The sequence below is a fragment of the Sorex fumeus genome, unplaced genomic scaffold, assembly GCF_029834395.1.
Source record: "Sorex fumeus unplaced genomic scaffold, SorFum_2.1 ptg000055l, whole genome shotgun sequence".
Classification (NCBI taxonomy): Eukaryota; Metazoa; Chordata; class Mammalia; order Eulipotyphla; family Soricidae; genus Sorex; species Sorex fumeus.
The window spans coordinates 5575921-5597130 of NW_026606112.1; the positions used below are offsets into that span (position 1 = coordinate 5575921).

General features: G+C 41.3%; 1 protein-coding gene and 1 pseudogene across 3 annotated transcripts in view; both read right to left on the minus strand.

Annotated features, from left to right (window-relative positions):
- The window catches only part of NWD2 (NACHT and WD repeat domain containing 2), a 184634-nt gene that overhangs the window by 91506 nt on the left and 71918 nt on the right, over window positions 1-21210 (minus strand). Inside the window, exons 2-3 of one of the 3 annotated variants that reach the window (XM_056125543.1) lie at window positions 16032-16120; window positions 218-334 (exon numbers count right to left, since the gene is read on the minus strand). In XM_056125543.1, coding sequence (XP_055981518.1) covers window positions 218-334; window positions 16032-16120 — 206 coding nt within the window. Of the gene's footprint in view, window positions 1-213; window positions 338-16031; window positions 16121-21210 lie in introns of those variants that run through there. The other 2 variants (XM_056125544.1, XM_056125545.1) reach the window with 2 other exon arrangements.
- LOC130033949 (magnesium transporter NIPA2-like) lies at window positions 5418-7284 on the minus strand (annotated as a pseudogene).

A 21210-nucleotide genomic window follows, 5' to 3' on the forward strand; every position in this document is an offset into this window, starting at 1 on the left:
CATTTCAAATTATTCACTGTTAATTTGCAGTGAAAGCTATGAGTTTTGTTCTCATGCCCTGAGGACTGGGCCGGGCCTGGCAGTTTAAATTTTATAAACAGATATAGAAAAAGGAAGTACTTTTCTCATTTTAAAAAGCCCCTTAAGCATCACAAATCAGCAAGAATTCTCACATTCATTTACAACTTTAAAGAAAGCATTAGTTTTTTATACCCACAACAAAACATGGACCTGCAGAAGTTTTCAAACAATCCTCCAGCATCTTCATGCGGGTCTTCTGCAGCTCTGGGCTGTCCCATTCATCTTCATCAACGCCCCAGTACAGATCTATGACCTGCAGAATGAACAGAGGAGACGGCTTTAATTCACCCCTGGGAGATTTAATTTGTCTGGGGACTCTGTTCTTGTTCCCAATGTCAAGTTAATGTGCCCCAACCGTACTCTTTGTAGGATGATTTTCTTAGAAAAGGGAAATGATGCTTAAGGGTCATCCTAAAGACACATCCTCTATGTATCCCGTGGTGGGATGGAGAAAAACACTATATTTTATTTCTTTTGTTCGTCACTATGCTGTTGACATGGGTCCAAAGAAAATGCAAAGCTAAATGTCTCTCGAGGCTTTGCAGTGATGGCTTTCATTATATTGCAAGGGTAAAAGGTTTCTGTTTATTTTTTTAAATGAAAGCAGTGAGGGCAAGGTTACCACCATATTCTTTGAGACAATTAATCGCCATTTTCATATCTCATATGAAGGCATAGAAGATTATTCACTATGGCTAAACATACACTGACCTACAATTAAATATCTTTATTATTTTTTAAGAGTCCAACCCCCTTCTTATGATTATGCATTATCCCGCAGTGATAGACATTTTATTTATGTCTGTTTTGTCAGTAAGCAGTTTGGCTTTCATCAACATATATCTGAAAAAGAGGTACTGGAAACTCGCGTGAGGTATGAAAAGTGAGGATAATGGGACCCTTTGTCTCCATACTTCAAAGACGATGAGGGAAGATTCCCAGCCTGTAAGAACTTCATTCCACAAGTACAGCTTTGAAAGATTTGCTAGGCACAGCAGCATGCTGGGGAGTTTCATTCTTTTTACTCCTTTGCTGTCTGCATAAGGTAAATGCTTCCAATTGTAGCTTTGAAGATTTCTTCTTCTTTTTTTTTTGATCCCAAAAAGAACCCTTTTCTCCTTACTGGCTGTCTTTTTGGTGTTCAGGGAAAGATTTGCATCTAACAGGGCTTGGCCATGGTGTGCCCTGCAGATCCCAGGACCCTGGGTTTTCAGAGGGCTGATAGTAGACAACTTTTTATTCCAACATATTTGAATAGGATGGAGAGATAATACAGGAGGTAAGGTGCTTGCTTAGCATTAGCCAACACTCCACACTCAATTTCTTTTTGCAAGTTTGGCAATGTTTTACAGGTGATATTGGGAATAATGATACAATTGTATAAATACTGAAAGTGAATCACAGAATTCTATGTATCTGGTGGGAGAGGGATTGGGCCATACCCAGGGGGTTTCCAGGGCTTGTTTCTTGCTCTGTGTTCAGGGATCACTCCTGATCCTGATATGTCCTGTGTGCTTGGGGGAGCCATATGTGGTGCCCAAGTGGTTGTGAGCAAGGCAAGTGTCTTAACTCCTGTGTTATCTTTCTGGCCCAATTGTACATTTTAAATGGGTGAATTCTAGTATGTAGTAAATTTTAGTGTGGTATGTGCCCTGAATTGTGTTGATATAGTTGTTAGAAATTACACTATAAGTCCCTGGGGAATTGCTCAGAGGCTAAAAGTCAGGTCCTGAATTTGATCACCAGTGCTGCCCACATGCATCAAGGGTGGCCTTGTCAACTCCACTCTTTAGAACCCTTAGCCCTGCAAAAGCTGGTGCAATCGTGCATAGCCAAGTGTGTGTGAGCATTACAACAAAGGATGTGTAAACACGGTGTCCAGGGGTTTTACCCTCAGTGAGCATGTGAGTACCAAAACTGCCTATAAACACAATGAAATGATAGCAACCCCCATATCTATTATGATTTTTGGTAGGTCTGATATCCCCTACACACAGCAGAATTAGAGAAAGAATAGTATGTCTAAATCAGAGAGGTCTGTGACAGTGGCTTGCCTTGCACACGGTTGACCTGGTTCAATCCCTCGCACCATGTATGATTTCCTGAGCACAGCCAGGAGTGATTCCTGAGCACAAAGCCAGGAGTAAGTACTGAGCACCACCATGTGTGGCCCAAAGAACAAAAAAACAAACAAACAAATCAGCAATCTAAATACATATTTAAATCTCTCTGATCCTTTATATATGTATATATATGTGCACATATATACATATATATTCTCACACATATATTACAATGGTCAAAGAAAAGTCATAACAAAGCTTTCAATTATTATATTTAAGTAGAAATGCAAGTGTCCTTTGATTTATCTGCTGCTACTCTGGTCTTACATGTTATTGCCCTAAATTTTGGCCAGAACTGCCCTCTCTCAGGCTTTCATTAACTTCTCATTTCTCACTATGTCTTCTTTCCTAGCAGCTTTGTTTAAATATGCTTTGACTTGCAGCTTTTTTCCTTGAACTGTTTTTTCTCAACAGTCTTAATGGGCAAAAATGATGAAAAAAAAGATAAAAACCAAGCAACCATGAAGACAGGAAGGAAATAAGTAAAATGAAGTTTCTAATTTATGCTACATGAAACATTCTTTGGGGCCAAGAGACATGCTATATATCTGCATGATCAATAACTGGCAAAAGGCAGTTGGAAGCCAAATAGCTCAACAAGACAAGATTTATTATATACTTAAAAAATTAAGTTTCACTTTTAACCTAATGTCCAAAGCACTGCAGACACTGGGATCTAATTTCCTATTTATTGGAATACTAACTTGTTGACAGCACATTTTATGTGCCTTTCCTTATTTCACCATTAGGCATAAAAGCTCAGCAAAGTAATTTGATTTTATCTCTTTTTATTTAAAACCATATTACTTGTTTTAAAAATATTCTTAGGGAAGCTAATTTATCAGGCTTATTATAATGCACTGAATTGGTCTACAAACAAAAATGGCAGAAAATAAAAGCCCTAAAAAATTTACCCCTTGAAACCAGACAATAATTTAAATACCAAGATTACCTAAAAAACAATAAAGCAATCTGTGAGGAACAAATAATAACCTCATTCTTTACCCAAAAAGGGGGAACATTTGAATTTGAGATGGTTTAACAACACCATTTCTTCAGAATGAGCCTTTTGATTTGTATATTTTATGAAATATTTTCCTTTTCAATTTTCTTAGGCCATTAAACTCTGCATTACCAAGGAGCAGCTTCTGACTCAGTGTTTGGACAAACTGTACAGAAATGAAGATACTCCTCAAAGTTACTACACCAGGATGCCAACAATGCTTCTTTGCTCAGGGTCTTTCCTCTCTAGGAATTGACACTTCCATTGAAAAAAGGGCTATCACTTTATAGCTGGAGTTAATTTTCATTAAAAAATGACATTTCTATGGCCTTCCTAGCCTTTGCACTTATAAGAAAGGGCTTTAAGGTGACTGTAAGTTGGCTATAAAAAAAGGAGGGGCTGTAGCGATAGCACAGTGGTTAGGGTGTTTGCCTTGCATGTGGTGGACCCGGGTTCAATTCCCGGTATCCCATATGGTCCCCCGATCATCACCAGGAGTAATTCCTGATTTCAGAGCGTGACCCCAAAAAGATCTTCTCTCTCTCCTTTTGGGTACTGCAGTTTGCACAAGAGGCACTGAGTGGCAATCATGTTCAGTCTATAGTCTACTTTCAGCATGCATCTCCCATCCTGGGAGGATCCTCCAAACACCCTTTATTTGGTGCTCCCTTCGTAACCAGAGGGTTTTGAACTGTCACCTTGCTTCTATCTTAGTGTCTCTAAGCTAGTTGCTCTACTCTAGGTACATGGAGATTTTTAACACATAAATTGGAGAGGGTCTTGGGGAGAAGAGATAGTTCAAATGACAGAGGACCTGCCCAGCCTGAGTGAGACCCTGAGTTTGAGCCATAGCACCACATTGCCCAGCATGAACCCTCAGGCCCACACCACTAGCTTGAGCACTGCTGGTACTGACCCTTGAAAGAACATTAAAATAAAAACATGAATCTTATCAGTATCACTAAGGTTTCCTTTTAGTCTGCTAGGCACTGTCCAGAGTAATTTACTCCATAAACTTAATGAAGTAGAAAGTATCCCTATTTTGTGAATGAAAGCTGAAACGTAAAAACATGAAGTCATGGGAACAAGGTGAACAAGGAGCAAGAAGTGGGTTTCAGAGCGGAATTTGTAATACTGCTTTCTGTGCTTCAGATTACCCTGAAGAGAGTCCTCCATGGTCTGAATTAGGAGATCCTGCATTATCTGATGGTTCCTGCCAAATTCCCCATATCATGTTCTCTCTCATTGTTCACGTAACAAATATCCATTTGTCTTTAGATAACAATATATTCTTCACATGCTTATATATATGACATCATGAAGCATATGTATATTTACACCATATATTATATAGCTTTGCATACCATTTTTTTCTTTCTCTGGTGCCTGCCATCAAACCCAGATTGTCTGCAACCAAGGCATGTGCTGTGCTGCTGAACAATATTCTTTTGTTTTTCAATTTATTTTTTTATTATAACAAGCTAGGAAATTTACCTAGACTTCTATTTCCCAGAGTTGTTAGAAGATCTAAATAACAATAGAAATCATTATGAAAATATATTGGAAAATACAAGCGCTGACGAAAAAGAGGAATCCAGGTGGTGGACATGAAGGGGTCAGAGGGAGCGACTGGAAGCACCTGGGATGCACAGACATTGCTTCTCAGGGGCACTGTGGAAGAACCTCTGCTGCGCTGCCAAGACCCTGGGAAGGGTTCCGGGGCTGCCTTTGTACTTTCTAGTACTTTCCTCTACTTCCTAACTCAGGAGGCCCAGGAACTACCAATTCGGAAGTTCAATAATCAAAAAGAAGTAATTTTTAATAGCAAAAGACAGATAATATAAATTTGATATGGGGTCACTTCATTCTTGTTTAAATCAAAAAGTCTTGGAATGGTCAGAGAGGATGGAGAGGGAGGGCAGATGGACACCTCAGATACACCACGAATGGAAAAATAAAGCATTTTCTAGATTGAGAACTGTCATTAATGCATTCTATTTTGATGATGGAAAATCAAAAATACCTCTACTATAATACAATATTAATAGAAACTGGCCATGTGCTGAGGTCATTTTGGTGAGCTACCATCACTTAAAGAAAAAGTAATTTCTTGATTCAATTAGTGACACCTTAAAAAGATTGTCTCGGGAGCACATATGAGGATGATGCTTTTGGAAACAGCCACTCAGCTGCCTGGTGATCGGTCTCCCCTAGAAAGCCATCAGGGTGCCTTTCCTGAGGGAGACATTCTCGCGAGTGTGGCACTCCATCCCACAAGGTGAGCCTCTCTTCCTCATAGCAGAGCACTTCATACACGTTTGAGAGACTATATCATTCATGGCTTTCTCCTCCTTCTGCAAAAACACAGGCAAACTTTCGAGACCAAAGCTGACGTCTCTGAAGGCATGCAACAAGAATATTCCTACAATGATTGTAAAGAAGCCACTTAGGGTACCGATGACATCATCGGTGGGCATGTCCTGCTACTCCTTAAAAAGAATGGCTGGAGATAAGTACCAGGAGGTTCACTCCATGGCTTGGAGGCCAGCTGCACATGCTAAGCGAGAAGGCAGCTCAGATAGAGAGAGGGGAGCACCAAGTAAAGGTTGTTGGGAGGGCCCTCCCAGGATGAGAGATGCACGATGAAAGTAGATTATAGATCAAACATGATAGCCACTCAATGCCTCTTTTGCAAAGCACATCACCCAAAAGGACAGAGAGAACAAAAGGGAAAGCCCTGCCACAGGGGTGGGGTGGGATGGGGGTGGAGTGGGGGGTGGGAGAGATGCTGGGAGCATTGGAGGTGGGGAATGGGTACCGGTGGAGGGATGGGTACTCAATCATTGTATAACTGAAACCCAAGCACAAAAATTTGTAAGGTCAACAACTGTACCACATGGAGTTTCACTAATAAAAAATTAAAAAAAAAAAAAGAATGGCTGAACAAGTCAGGACAGAGGTGGTGAAGAAGGCGTAGTAGATGGGCGTCATGATGGACGTGTTGAAGATGTCCAGGGCCCTGTTCAGGTAGTTGATCTGTGTGCTGACACAGGCGATGAGACTCAGTCGCAGGACCCAGGTCAGCAGGTGGCGCAGCACAGGCTTCTTGGGGGAACAGTTCTCTTTTTTAAAATTTTTTAAAAAAATTTTTATTAGTGAGACACCATGAGGTACAGTTGTAGACTTACAAATTTTGTGCTTGGTTTTCAATTATACAATGATCAAATACCCATCCCTTCACCAGTGCCCATTTCCCAACACCATGGATCCCAGTATCCCTCCCATCCTTCAAGTGCCCCATCCTACCCTGCCTCTGTGGCAGGGCATTCCCCTTTGTTCTCTCTCTCCTTTTGGGTGTTGTGATTTGCAAAGGAGTCAAGCCTGATTTTCAGGGAGAAACGCTGGATGATTCACTTTCCATTGATCACTTTGCATATAAGGAAATGTCGCGCGAAACAATTCTTTGATGGTGATGCCCAGACCCTTCACGCAGAAGACCGAGAAGGCTCCGATCACAGAGCATATGGTGATGTACACAAGAATGTTGCTCTGACCATGGTGTGGCTCCACCACAAAGATTAGTATCAAAGATACAATGATCGTTAAGTGTTGCAAAAACTACAAAACCTGGATCCCCTACCTTGTGAGACATTTCATCTAAGGTCTCAATCTCTTCTTCCTTTGGAGCATGAATGACCATAACAGTCCGTAGGATACTTAGCAGACATCCAATTTTCCCATGAAGATTAAGTCTTCCACTCAGGAAGTATGAAGAAAGTATGGCACTTACCAGAACGCTGAGTGCTCCTAAGGGTGTCCCGAGGGTGGCTGGGGCAAAGGCATATGCGGCGAAGTTGGCCACCTCGCCTGCTCCCATTGACAGCAGTCCAGCCCACCATAGATATTCTTTAAGATATGCATGGCTGCCTTGACCTGCTCTCAAGGAACCTTTCCTGGCAAGTTGCAGGAGGCCTTTTTTTTTTTTCCAAAATGAAGCTCCCCCCAATGAATATGCTGGAGCTCATAGCCAATCCAAGACCAATATAAAAGTTATATTTTTCCATGCCCCTGGTTCATTTCGTTACTTAAGAAGGTCCCGTGAACCTCACTGATCACAGAACAGAAAACAAATGGCCAGTGCTGGGGGCAGAAGATTGCCGTTGTCAAACAGTTTGGAGATCTGACCTCAGTTGTCTGTCCGAAGGTGCGGATTGTCTTGCTGACTCAGACGTGACACAGCTGGGAACCAGGTGCGTCTGATGTGGTCGATCAAACAGGGTGCAGGGGCAGGAAGTGGCCAGAGATAAGTGATCTTCTCATTCCCTCATGTGCACGACCCTTCTTTCTCCTCCAAGCCCTTCAGAGAAGCTCTGGCAGAGTTTGGGCCTCCCCTCCCTAGGGCAAGTGCTCCACCTTGTCCATGGAGGTCAGCTGGAGGCTGCCGCTGCAGGGACACGGGCCACCCTGCTGAGCAGTATTCTTGTCTACATTTACATATCTAGATAAACTTTCATGGATATGTAAACGCAAGAGCTTATTTGGTGCGGTGATTAAAAACATGAACTCTATAGTCACAGTGCCTGGGCTCAACTCCTGACTCTGGCTTATTAGCGACAGAAGGTCAACACTGACATCTGTGTTACTGAGTGTCCTCATCCAATAAAATGAAAAAAAGATAAAGTTTCCCTCCTAAACACCTAGCAAAGATCAAATCAGATAATGCACGCACAGCACTTAGACTATGTGCCTGGCAGCTAGTGAGCACTAGAGAACGTCAAAGTTCTTGTCCAGATCTACCTGTGAAAATATAATTCCTCTTTTAAACAAGGTCACCTCCATTCTCCATTCTTCAGTCTTGACCTCAGTCATCAGTTCCTCAGCAGGACTTCCAGTTGCTTCCAGCTGCCACAAGGTCCCCCACTGTGCATCCTTTTATTCCTTTGTGGCAAACATCTCAGTAGTCACACATGTCTCCATCTTTTGAGGTTATGCTCTTAGTGAGGCCAGGGACTATGTTTCCAACACTAGTGTCTGCTGTTTCATCAACTCTGTATGGATCAGAGACTTAAAGCAGGCCAATGAACAATTGAATGAAATCTGGAGGGACCAAGTACTTTAACTTGCCCCTAGAGTTTTGGGGTAGACATCAATGAGGAAGTGGGACAGGATTCTGGGCTGGAAGTACACATGCATACAAGTCTGCCCTTCAGAGTGAGCAAGAGAGCCACAATGTGAGGCTAAAAATGTGATAAGACCTGCTCCCACAGAGACAGAATGGAAGCATCAAATATGTTGGGAGCTAAAAGGAAACACAGATAAGATAGAAGTCTTTCTAGATTGAAGAAAAACATTTTAAGTTACCCTTTCAACGGTTCATAGCTGTTAACAAAGGAGCCTTCTTAAATGAATGCTATTTTTTTTTTAGATCACACCTGATGATGCACAGGGGTTACTCCTGGCTCTGCACTTAGGAATTACTCCTGGCAGTGCTCGGGGGAACATCTGGGATGCCGGGAATCGAACCCAGGTTGGCCGTGTGCAAGGCAAACGCCCTATCTGCTGTGCTATTGCTCCAACCCCAATGGATGCTATATTTACAGTGTAGACTTGTAAAAGGTCCCTCATATTCCCAAGGAACAGAAGAGAGTTGGGAAGAAAGAACTCCTTCATATTCAGAATGGGTTGGAGCGATAGCACAGAGGGTAGGGCATTTGCCTTGCACGCGGCCAACTTGGCCGACCCAGATTCGATTCCTCCACCCCTTCTGGAGAGCCCGGCAAGCTACTGAGAGTATTTCGCCCGCATGGCAAAGCCTGGCAAGCTACCTGTGACGTATTCTATATGCTAAACACAGTAACAAGTGTCACAATGGAGATGTTACTGGGCCCACTTGAGTAAATTGATGAACAATGGGAGGACAGTGACAGTGACAGAGATAGACCCTGCAGAGCTGACTCTACCCAGATGGGAGACTTTAATGTCACTTGGCAAGTGGGGATCACTTATTTTGTTTATGGTAGGACTGATCCTCTGGGGTGATTCCCAGTGTTGGGTAATGAGAGAGGCACAATTTAGCAGACTTAAATGTTCTGTAAAGAGGAGTTCCTCCAGTAAAGTTTCAAACGCCCATAATGCCATGGCTCCATCTGTAGAAGAAATATTGAGTTAAAGGTTGTTCACACAAAATAAAGGAAGTACTATGACACAGTGTTGGGAAATCAGGGCTGAGAATTCCGGAAGTGCCATCAATTACATGCTGCAGAGCAGTGAGCCAACCATTATAATAAAATGAGCAATGTGTGGACATTATGACACTGTGCTTTTTTCCCCATTTGTCATCTATGGTCATAATCTGTCCCTATTCATAAATGGCTCATGAGTGAGAGAAGGATGGTGGAAGATGCTTATAATACTTTTAGGGAATATACACTTGGTCAGACACTGCCAGACTTTGACAGTCAGCACCAGAACAAGGGTATTGGCCCCAGTGAAATGATGTGGGGTGCAATGCGCAGATATCCCTTTCACTTCAGAAAGAAGCCACCATTTGGTGGCTTTAAGATGGAGAAGGTGTGAGGAGCTGACTCCAGAGGAAACCCCCAGGGCCTCACAACACATCCCGCCAATCATAAAGGCAGTGATGCCGTCTGGTAATAGCAGGGAGTTGGGAGGCAAACTCTGCACAGAGGAGACTGCACAAGGGTCCAGGGGCACAGACAGAGGCAGTGGAGAGAGAATGAATGATATGGGAGAAAAATTGAAAGTGTGTAACAGCCAGTCACTATGACACTCTGGAGCTCCTCGATGAGGTCATTATTAGCCAGGTCAAGCTGCTGTCAGACTCATATGATTCATCTAACCTTCACAATTGAAAATGAGGGTATTACATCTTCATTTAGTCTAGAACCAGCTGAGCCTCCTGCCTGATCTTCATTGTGTAGCCTTCCTCCTCTACCTCTTGGTCTGACCTAGTGTTGACAGGGACTTGTCATTGGTGCTTATTCTCTCGGGAATAAGAAGCTCCAGCTCTTCAAAGGACTGACTTCCCCAAGGCTCTGCTTCTTTCTCTCAGATGTTGTCTGTGTGGTCTCCTATCTGAAGGGGGAAAGGCAGCTCTTGGACCAGACTGAGGTGATGTTCTCATCGGCCTGCTGGCTTGTTTGTCATGGTGGAGTCTGTGCAGGTGTGCCTGGAGGAGGACTTTTCCCTCTCACTTGGTCAAAGCCTATGCCTGCAACCTTCCCCGCTGTGAATAAAGACTGCAACTCAGAGCACCCCCTGTGTCATCCAGAGATCCACCCAAGTCTATTCTTTTCTTTTTTTTTTTTTGCATTTTGGGTGACACCCAGAGATGCACAGGGGTTATTCCTGGCTCTGCACTCAGAAGTTACTCCTGGCGGTGCTCAGGGGACCATATGGGATGCCGGGAATTGAACCTGGGTCAGCCGTGTGCAAGGCAAATGCCCTACCCGCTGTGCTATCTCTCTAGTCCCCCAAGGCTTTTCTGTGGTCACTTCATCCTAACACGGGAACCAAGAATGAAGATCTGCCCTTTGGACTCTGTGTAGCATTATTGGAAGCAAATAGATCATATAATACAATATTCCAGCTGGCAGTTCCACAGAATCACTGAGTTTCCAACACACCTTGAATCCTGTTACCTATCTTTTTTTAAATTTATTTTTTATTTTTATTTATTGATTTTAATTTTTATTAGTGAGATACCATGAGGTACAGTTGTAGACTTACAAATTTTTGTGCGTGGGTTTCAATTATACAATGATCAAATACCCATGCCTCCACCAGTGCCCATTTCCCACCACCACGGATCCCAGTATCCCTCCCACCCCCCCATCCCCCCAAACCACCCTGCCTCTTTGGCAGGGCATTCTCTTTTATTCTCCCTCTCCTTTTGGGTGTTGTAGTTTGCAAAAGAGGCACTGAGTGGCAATCATGTTTGGTCTATAATTTACTTTCAGCATGCTTCTCCCATCCTGGGAGGATCCTCCCAACACCCTTTATTTGGTGCTCCCTTCTCTATCTGAGCTTCCTTTTCCCCTAGCATGTGTGGCTGGCCTCCAAGCCATGGAGCAAAATTCCTGGTACTTATCTCAGCCGGGCTGGAATGATAGCACAGCAGTAGGGTGTTTGCCTTGCATGCAGCCAGCCTGGCTGAGCCGGGTTCGATTCCTCCGCCCCTCTCGGAGAGCCTGGCAAGCTACCGAGAGTATCTCGCCCGCACTGCAGAGCCTGGCAAGCTCCCCTTGACGTATTCAATATGCCAAATACAGTAACAAGTCTCAAAAAAATGGAGACGTTACTGGACCGCTCGAGCAAATCGACGAACAACGAGAGGAGACAGTGTTTGAGTACCGTTCCAATCTCGGCCATTCTTGGGTGTTAGTCTCCTATTTTGTTACTTTATGTTCCCCAGATGAATGCAATCTTTCTATGTCTATCCCTCTCTTTCTGACTCATTTCGCTTAGCATGATACTTTCCATGTAGTACCACTTGTATGTAAATTTCATGACTTTGTCGTTTCTAACAGATCCATTGTGTAAATGTACCAAAGTTTCTTTAACCAGTCATCTGTTCTTGGACACTCAGGATTTTTCCAGATTCTGGCTATTATAGAGTGCTGCAATGAACAAACAAGTGCAAATGTCACTTCGACTATACTTTTTTGCCTCTCTTGGATATATTCCCAGCAGTGGTATTGCTGGGTCAAATGGGAGCTCAATTTCTAATTTTTTGAGAATCGTCCATACTGTTTTCCAAAAGGGCTGAACCAGTCGGCATTCCCACGAGCAGTGAAGGAGGGTCCCTTTCTTGCCACATCCACACCAGCACCGGTTGCTTTTGTTCTTGTGGATGTGGGCCAGTCTCTGTGGTGTGATATGATATCTCATTGTGGTTTTGATCTGCATCTTCCTGATGATTAATGATGTGGAGCATTTTCTCATGTTCCTTTTAGCCATTTGGAGCTCTTCTTTGAGAAAGTTTCTATTCATTTCATAGCCCCATTTTTTGATGGGATTGGATGTTTTCTTCTTGTGGAGTTCAACCAGTACTTTGCATATCCTTAATATCAACCCCTCTTCGGATGTGTATTCGGCGAATATCCTTTCCCATTCGGTAGACTGTCTTTGTATTTTGGTCACTATTTCTTTGGAGGTGCAGAAGTGTTTTAGTTTAAGATAGTCCCATTTGTCTATCTCTGTTTTCACTTGCTTGGCCAGTGGCGTGACATCTTTGAAGATACCATTAGCTTCAATGTCATGGAGGGTTTTGCCAACTTTTTCTTCAATGTACCTTATGGATTGCGGTCTGATGTTGAGGTCTTTAATCCACTCTGATCTTACTTTTGTACATGGCGTTAGGCAGAGATCTGAGCCCTCTTTTTTGCATGTAGCCGTCCAGTTTTGCCAGCACAATTTGTTAAAGAGGCTTTCCTTGCTCCACTTCACTTTTCTTGCCCCCTTATCAAAGATTAGATGATCATATGCTTGGGGGGGAGATGTCAGTATATTCAACCCTGTTCCATTGGTCTGCAGCTCTGCCTTTGTTCCAGTACCATGTTGTTTTAATTATTACTGATTTGTAGTAGAGTTTGAAGTTAGGGAGGTTGATTCCTCCCATTTTCTTTTTACCAATAATTGCTTTAGCTATTCGTGGGGGCTTACTGTTCCATATAAATTTCAGGAGTGTTTGCTCTATTTCTTTGTAGAATGTCATGGGTATCCTAATAGGGATCACGTTGAATTTGTACAATGCTTTGGGAAGTATTGCCATTTTGACAATGTTAATTCTCCCGATCCATGAATAGGAGATATTTTTCCATTTCCTCATGTCCTCTTTTATTTCCTGAAATAGCGTTTTGTAGTTTTCTTTGTACAGGTCCTTTACTTCCTTAGTTAAGCTGATTTCTATGTACTTGATTTTCTGGGGCACAATTGTGAATGGGATTGTTTTCTTCATGTCACTTTCTTCTCTTTCACTATTTGCATATAGGAAAGCCTGTTACTATCTTGCAGAGAGACGGAACAGGGCTGGGTAGCTCTTGGAAGTTCTGCTCTGAGCCTCCCTTATTGCATTTAACTGTGAGGGTGGATCCTTTAAGACTGGGCACTATGAGGGCTTCTCATTCAGTATGTGCAATAATTAAGTTTGTCTTAAGATCACAGGCAAGGAACTGGAGAGAAAGACTGAGGGTAAGGCGCTTGCCTTAAATCTCACCTACACTTATTCAATCCAGGGTAGCACAAATGGTTGGTACCTGGAGTACTGTCAGAGATATTCTGGAGTACACAAGGCAGGAGTAGCTCTGAACGCTGCTGGATATGACCCAAGCCCCTAAACGTTTTCAGCACCATATTTTTCTATTTGAGAAAAGAGAACCATATCTTTATATTTGTATTATTTATTGTACAAGAGTTTTTTATTCTTAAACATTCCCCCATTCTTTATTGATTGAGGTTCTTAGGTTTACTGTCACTATAGAACCACCTCTATATATGTACTTGAATTCCAGTTAAGTGTTTAAGTCATAGAGCAAATACAGCCCTGACTAATTTATTTCATTCTAAATACAACCTCAAATGTGTCAGCTGTCACCACCACCAGTTTGGACACCAATTGCAAGCCCAGCAGGTCAAATCTGTGTCCGTAGAGAGCTGGGACTCCATTCCACTATTCTGTTCACTGCTTTTCCTGGTGCTGTCCAGCATTAAGGCAGCAATGTACCTGTTAAGTGAGATCTTTGCCATCCAGGTTTTCTATGGACTTTTCCCTGAACAGTTCCCACTGGCTTCATTTATCTTCTGTATAAATATTTTAGACTTAGAGAATATGGTTTCCTTTTTCTCCAAGTGTTAATACAATACCACATTTTATGGGAGCTAATCTGTAGCTCAATGACTTTCTTGTTCTACTGACAAAAATGATGCAAGCCCAAACTAACACAAAGATGATATTAAGAGGCTTGAACACAATGAAAGGGGGCGGGGGAGAAGAGAAGTGAGGGGCAGGCTAAAAACTTCGAATATTGGTGTTGGGAAATGTATACTGGTGAAGGGTATTGGAATATCGTATGACTGAAATGCAATTATAAACGACTCTGTAACTGCACATCTCATGGTGAGTCAATTGAAAGAATCTTGAACACATTTCCTTCTGTTTTGTAACATTTCCAAAACCATGGTCTCACTCATTAAGAATCTTAACAGATTAGAAATTTTCTAACAATTGAGATCTTATGATCAATAGAACCAGATTCCTCAGAAAAGGTAGCACTGAATTTTTTTTGGGTCACACAGGGGTTAGTTCTGGCTTATGCACTCAAGAATTACTTCTGGTGATGCTTGGGGGACCATATGGGATGCTGGGAATCCAACCCGGGTCAGACACATGCAAGGCAAACACCCTACCTGCTGTGCGATTGCTCTAGCTCCAGTACTGAATTCTTATCAAAATTTTTAATTTAGTTTCAAAATCTGTCAAGTAAATGGTGATTTAGGAGTAATGATTCAATATGCATTTTGTGATACTCTGCTGCTGACAGACCCTATGAACTGAGAGTGAAGTCATCAAAATTTTATAAATGCATAAAAATATTAATGTATACATTGGAAGGCATCATGAAACATACTAAATTAAAATATATATCTGGAAGAAATGGAGTGAGAGATGCAATTTTTTTTTCACTGAGTGAATTTTGGACTCTTAGAGCACAAAACTCGGATATATAGCCATCACAATGTGAGTAGGAAATTAAGGTAACATGCATGTTAATATTTAAGATTTCCCTTGTAGGGTCAAAGAGATAGTACAGGAGGTATGATGCTTGAAACCGCATTCAATCTCCAGCATTGCCAGTGGTCACTGATGAGTATAGAACCAAAAATACTCAACCGAGGTGTGATGTAACCCACTCACTCCTAATTAAAGATTTCCATTGTAGATGAAATTACATTGTACAAGATCTAAGTAATATCTTGTGGGAATCAATTACTTTTTCACCATATCACACCATAGTAGAGAGTGCCATCAAAAGATGCAAGATATACTCCAGGTTTCAAGTGCTTTTCTACGAGGTGACAAAAATCAATGGATGCTACCAACACCAGTGCATGCCTGAAGTTCAACAGTGACAGACACATTTACCCTCTCTTGAAAGGCTAGTGCAATTTGCTTATTTTTGGTAAAAGGCAAATCCTTAAAATGCTCAGGTAAGAGCACTACTTATTTTACCTATTTTTGGTAAAAGGTAAATTACTAAAATGCTCAGGTAAGAGAAGATATTACAGTGTGATATAAACTAAAAAGCAAGGGGAAAAGGCAAGATTGGCAAGGTTGCTGAAAAGTAATAGTGTGGAAAAATGGGTCCTAACTTTTAGCTGCAAACATTTTTATATATTAGAAAACATCTGCAAACATGGCTAGACATTATAAGGCATCCATAAGAAATTTCTATATAACAGAATGCTTCTGTACACTAGAAACCACAGCTTAAAAGTATATAATCAGCAGCCTTCAGTTTTATAATAGAGAGTGCCATCAGAAGAAGAAAATAAACATGATTTAAAGAAAATTTGTGCTCAGACCTGGCAGAGTCCAAGAATCAGAACATTAAACTGCTAATCATCAAAAGAAATAAGCCAAACATTTTGTTCCATTCCCAATGTTCCTTTTTTGCCTTCAAGAAATGAAACTTTTCATGGCTTAAAACCTGTCTTCTAACACCCAAACCACGACAAGAAACAAATGCAAGCATTCTAAAAAATGTAATTGACATAATTAAAAATGAGATTATTATCAGAGTTACCTGAAATTCCAGTCCATAGTTTTCTCTGCAGAATTCTCTCAACTTAGGATACACATTTTCTTTTAATGCCTGTCTTTCGGCTCCTGTGTCTGCGGTAGAAAAATAAACACATAAAAGTGAGTTATATCCATATATATGTATTTCTGAGCAAAACTAAAAGCTCACAAACAGTGACATTAATATAATAAAGGTGGAGTGTTTTTCTGTGAAATGATGGGCTATCTGACTACTGGGAGACCGGTCTATCACAGAGCAGGGGAGCAGAGATGTACCCCCCATCTGCCGTGGTCAAGAGTTCAACATAGTGTAGGGGTGCCCTGACCTTCTTCTGCACCATCAGTTGGTGGTGAGCTGCGTGAGCTGGTAGCATTAAGTGTCTGTCCACGCCCATTCTCACAAAAAGCTCCTGAACAGCCATGCTCTGGTAGAGGCAAAAAATAGTGTAGGACAGTCAGGGGGTCAGGCCCAAAATGTATGAAACATTTAAACACACACACACACATGTGCACACATGCGCACGCACATACACACACACACACCTACTAATTTATTGATTTAAAAAAACCCCAACAAATCCCAGCTCTATCCTTGTTTCCTGGAGTACTTAGAAATTATATAAAATTATTTTTTTTATGATGGCACTTTAAAAATTCAGTTTTGGATCCAGGAAGTCAGGGTAGCAGTTAATTAAGAGAAACAAACCATGGAAGCAAACATCCAGATGAGCAGATGCCAGAACTGAGAACTTCCTGATTGGCTCGTCCACCACAGTCACATTCTCTACTCTGGGCATAGAGACTTCCTGTTATATCACAGAGGGGAGCTAGTTTACATGTGTCACTCCATGGAAAAAACTTCTAGATAAAATACATTTTAGGATTCAAGCCATAGGGAAGTGCAACAAGAAATAGTGAGCCTGCAAGCAGAAGGAGCACATGACAGAGACGCATCTATTTATGCAGGATATCTGGTACAGAAGAATCCACAGCCAGTGGGGCTGGAAGCTTCTTCACATCCATGATGACTCCCTAATACATCCAGAAAGAGAAGCTGCTCCTTGTCCAACTAACTCCCATGAAGGCTGAGAGAGAGTATTTTTAAATTTGGTTAATGTGTAATCTCATGAAAAGAGCCATTTGGTCAATATAGCAAAATCCCAGTCTAACTTGGAAATATTTGCACACCACATTTCTAACTTGGGAAGTGATGCAGCAGACGTTCCTCCTTATTCTGCAGTACATCTGTGCACACAAACCCAACATATGCATATTGACCTACTCTATTTTTCTTGTCTTCTCCAGCCCACTTGCAGATGCAAATTAACAAACCTGAGATTCTGAAATGCTGCTGTGCGCTGGCAGTGACAGCCACCAGCGTTCATATGGGAATGAAAGCGTACAAGGAGCTGAATTACCCTGGGATTCCAGTGAATAGCATCCCTTACCTTGGATTCCACACAGAGTAAAGATCAATAGGATAGGGCAGCACCAAGCACACAGTTTCACATCTAAGGATGATGGTGGAGATAATATATGAAGGTTTTATATGATTTATACAATTCTGGGATCATATTCACATCTTTCCTTACCCAATGAAAGGCCCCAAACATTAATTTCACAATAGAACTGTGAAATAGAAATATAATGGATTATTATACAGCTTTAAGAAAAGATGAAGTCTTGCAGTTTATTGCAACATGGATGGAATTGAAGGGGGTCATGTTAATTGAAATAAACCAGAAGGAGGAGAATAAATACTGCTCAATATCACTCATCCATCATGCATAGAGAAATAAAGGAATACACAGTATCTGACCACAATAAGTCCTTGGCCTGAGATTGCAAAACTGAGATTACCAAACAGTGGAGGGAGATATTGGGGAGTAGGAGGAGATTAAGTGAACAAGAGAAGGCATAAGATAAGGACTGTGGTGAGGGTTCTTGGGTACTTCTATGGAAGTGAAAGTGCAGTAATTTTCCACATTAAAACCATGAAAATTAACAGAATTGTAACTATGTTTTCAAAATAAAAGAGAAGATAATATTCCCTGGAATCACATGGCCTACTGAGTAATTCTGGGTCTATTCTTAATGACCCCTAGAACCACTGGGGAGGTTCCCAAAGAAACAAAATTCATAAATACTTGCACACCACATTTCTAAGGAATCAATTGGTCGAAAAATTTCCTCATTATTCAGAATGATGAGGAAAAAGAATTAAACAAAAACAATAGTTATAGTTTTAAATAACTGTATTTTAAATGGTAATAAATAAGCACTGTAGCAGTGTTGTCTCGTTGTTCATCGATTTGCTCGAGCAGGCACCAGTAACGTCTCCATTGTGAGACTTGTTGTTACTGCATATTGTTGCCAAAGAATATTGAATACACCACAGGGAGCTTGCAAGGCTCTGCTGTGCAGGTGGGATACTCTCGGTAGCTTGGCGGGCACTCCAAGAGAGATGGAGGAATGGAACCCAGGTCGGCCTCATGCAAGGCAAATGCCCTATCAACTGTGCTATTGCTCCAACCCCGGTATTAAATAAAAGATGAAGAATTATTAAATGATATATGGTGTAGGAGGAATTGTTTCTGAAAAATGTTTTTGTGACTTATTACATACCAAGCCCTGAATATCTAGTAAGAATAAAAAGATATGAATATAGTATCTAATAACTAGCAGTTACTGATTGATTATTGTAGTCTAGTAGTGTACTAAGGATTTCTATGTATACTTTCTTAGTCACTACAACAAGATATCTATGAATATACCTGAAAGCACATTATGAAATGTGAAACTGAAATGTAGAGGAACTAAGAAACTTTCTCAAAGTCACACAGATACTAAGATAAAGAACGTGGATTTAAATCCAAAGAAGTACATGGAAAATATGCAACTATGCTAAATGACCACTGAAATAACTACATGTAAAAATAGGCATAATGACACCCTAATATTCATGAACTAAAGTATCTGAGTCATCCTTGATGGGTTCTTCCATTCACAAGTTCTCTTGCCACATCCCCAAATAAATCTTGAGTGAGTCTTTTTAAAAATATATTTTATTTAGGCACAGTCATTTACAAAATGATTAACAATAGCATTACACCCTAATGATCCCCAACCCTTACCTAACCAGCAGTATCTATATCCATCTACTAATGACCCCAGGTTCTTTCTCACTACATCCCAACCTGTCACCTCTACAGATTTTATTTTATTTTTACCTTTCTTTATTTTTATTATTTTCATAAAGTTGTTCACAATAATGGATTATATTCGATATTTCTTTTTTATTTTTATTTATTTATTTATTTATTCATATTCGATATTTCGACACCAGTCCCACCACTATCACACCTTTCCACCCCCATAACTTTGAATTTCCCACTACTGCTCAAATCTGCTGAACAGGCAGATGCTAGATAATTTATTTGTATTGCCTGCTATGAATAACATAGGATGTTGTGCAGCTGCTCTTGTGGCCCAACACTCTTAGAAATCTAAAACTTTAGATATTTAGGGTCTGGAGAAATCTCTGCAGCTAACTGCTCGGTTCTGAGATTCTTTAGTGTGTTTCTGGATCATGGTTGTTAATGAACTTAAATAGTCATTGGATGGCAGCTCGTGGGCATGACATCCAGGGTCCCATGGGGGATGGGAGATAGGAAGGGCCAGTCCATCTCCTATCCCATGAGGCCTGAAATTTGCTGTCACGAATCCTGAGTACACTGGCCTTCCGTTGGGTTCTAGAAGATGGCGGCTGCTGGGACTGCTAGGGGTCAGATGGAAGGACAATACCTATTCCCATTTGAGGCACCCTGGTGAAATTGGCCTGGAGCAAAGTCTGGAGGTATCTCTGCAGCAAGCAGATTCTTTTGTGTGTCTCTGGATCGTGGCCATTGGTGAGCTTAAATAGTCACCAGAGGCAGCTTGTGGGTATGACATCCAGGGTCCCAAGGAGGTGGGGAGATGGGAAGGGCCAGCCCATCCCCTATCCTCTGAGGCCTGAAGTTTGTACTTTAGAATGTATCTGTACAAACTTGCAATAGTGTTGGCTTTGGCAGTTTAGACTCATACACATACCATGACCCTACATGTTTTCAAGTATGCCACCTGCAGATTACCTCTTCTTCCTTCCTCTGCTCTTTTCCTCCCTCGCATTTGTTTTTGTAATCTAAGGCCAAGGGTTTTCCCATCTTTGATACTTGTTATTCTATGTACCATGGAGTACCGAAAATTAAATATCTGTATTTTGATTCTCGCTTGAAAATTTCTAGCTCCAAGTCATTGTAAATTGTATGCTTTCATCATTTCTTGTGACTGCACAGTATGCTGTTGTGTGTACTTATTACAACTTTCTCTACTCATCTGTCATTGGACATCTGGGTTGTTTCCATATACTGGCTATTGTACTAAGCACCGCAATGAGTGTAGGTGTGCACGGTTCTTTTCAAATACCTGTTTTCATATCTTGAGGGGGGTGCAGATATCAATTAAGTGGAATTTCTGGGTCAAATGGGAGCTCCAGAGAGTCTTACTTTTTTGAGGAAGATCTATACTTGTTTTCATGCAGGGTGAACCAGAGAATACAAGAGATTTCCCTTCTCATGACATCACTTTCAACAAAGATTGTTTCTAGTCTTCTTGAAAAGTGTCACTGAATGAATCTAATTTAGTTGAATTTCAGCTATTGTGTGCAAATCAAATCACCTTTCATCTGTTTCCAACCCTGGTGCCCCTCAGTCCATTCCCTAGAGAGCAATCAGACTAGATTTTAAATATCTGCAAGTCAGATCACATCTTTCTTGTTTAAACTCTCCCACACTTCTTGACTAGAACTGAGATGAAATCCACATTCCTTACCTTCTCTTTCTTTTCCCTATGCCTGTCTTGTCACCCAGCACTGGTCTTCATTTGGTTTTGAATTCCATTCATAGTCATGAGCTTTGCTCTATCTGTGACTTCTTCCTAGAGTTCTTGGTCCTTTTTCATTTATGACACTGAGGCATCTCTGTCATTCCAGGGTTGGGTCTACTCTCAGCCCTGCATCTCCTGAAGCCACCAAACTTTCTTGAGCTATGAGTTTTGTATATTCATGCCTCCATGATTGATCTTTTTGACTATCTTCCCAACAAAAGGGTATACTTAAAGCTCTGGAATCCTATTGTCTGTTGCAT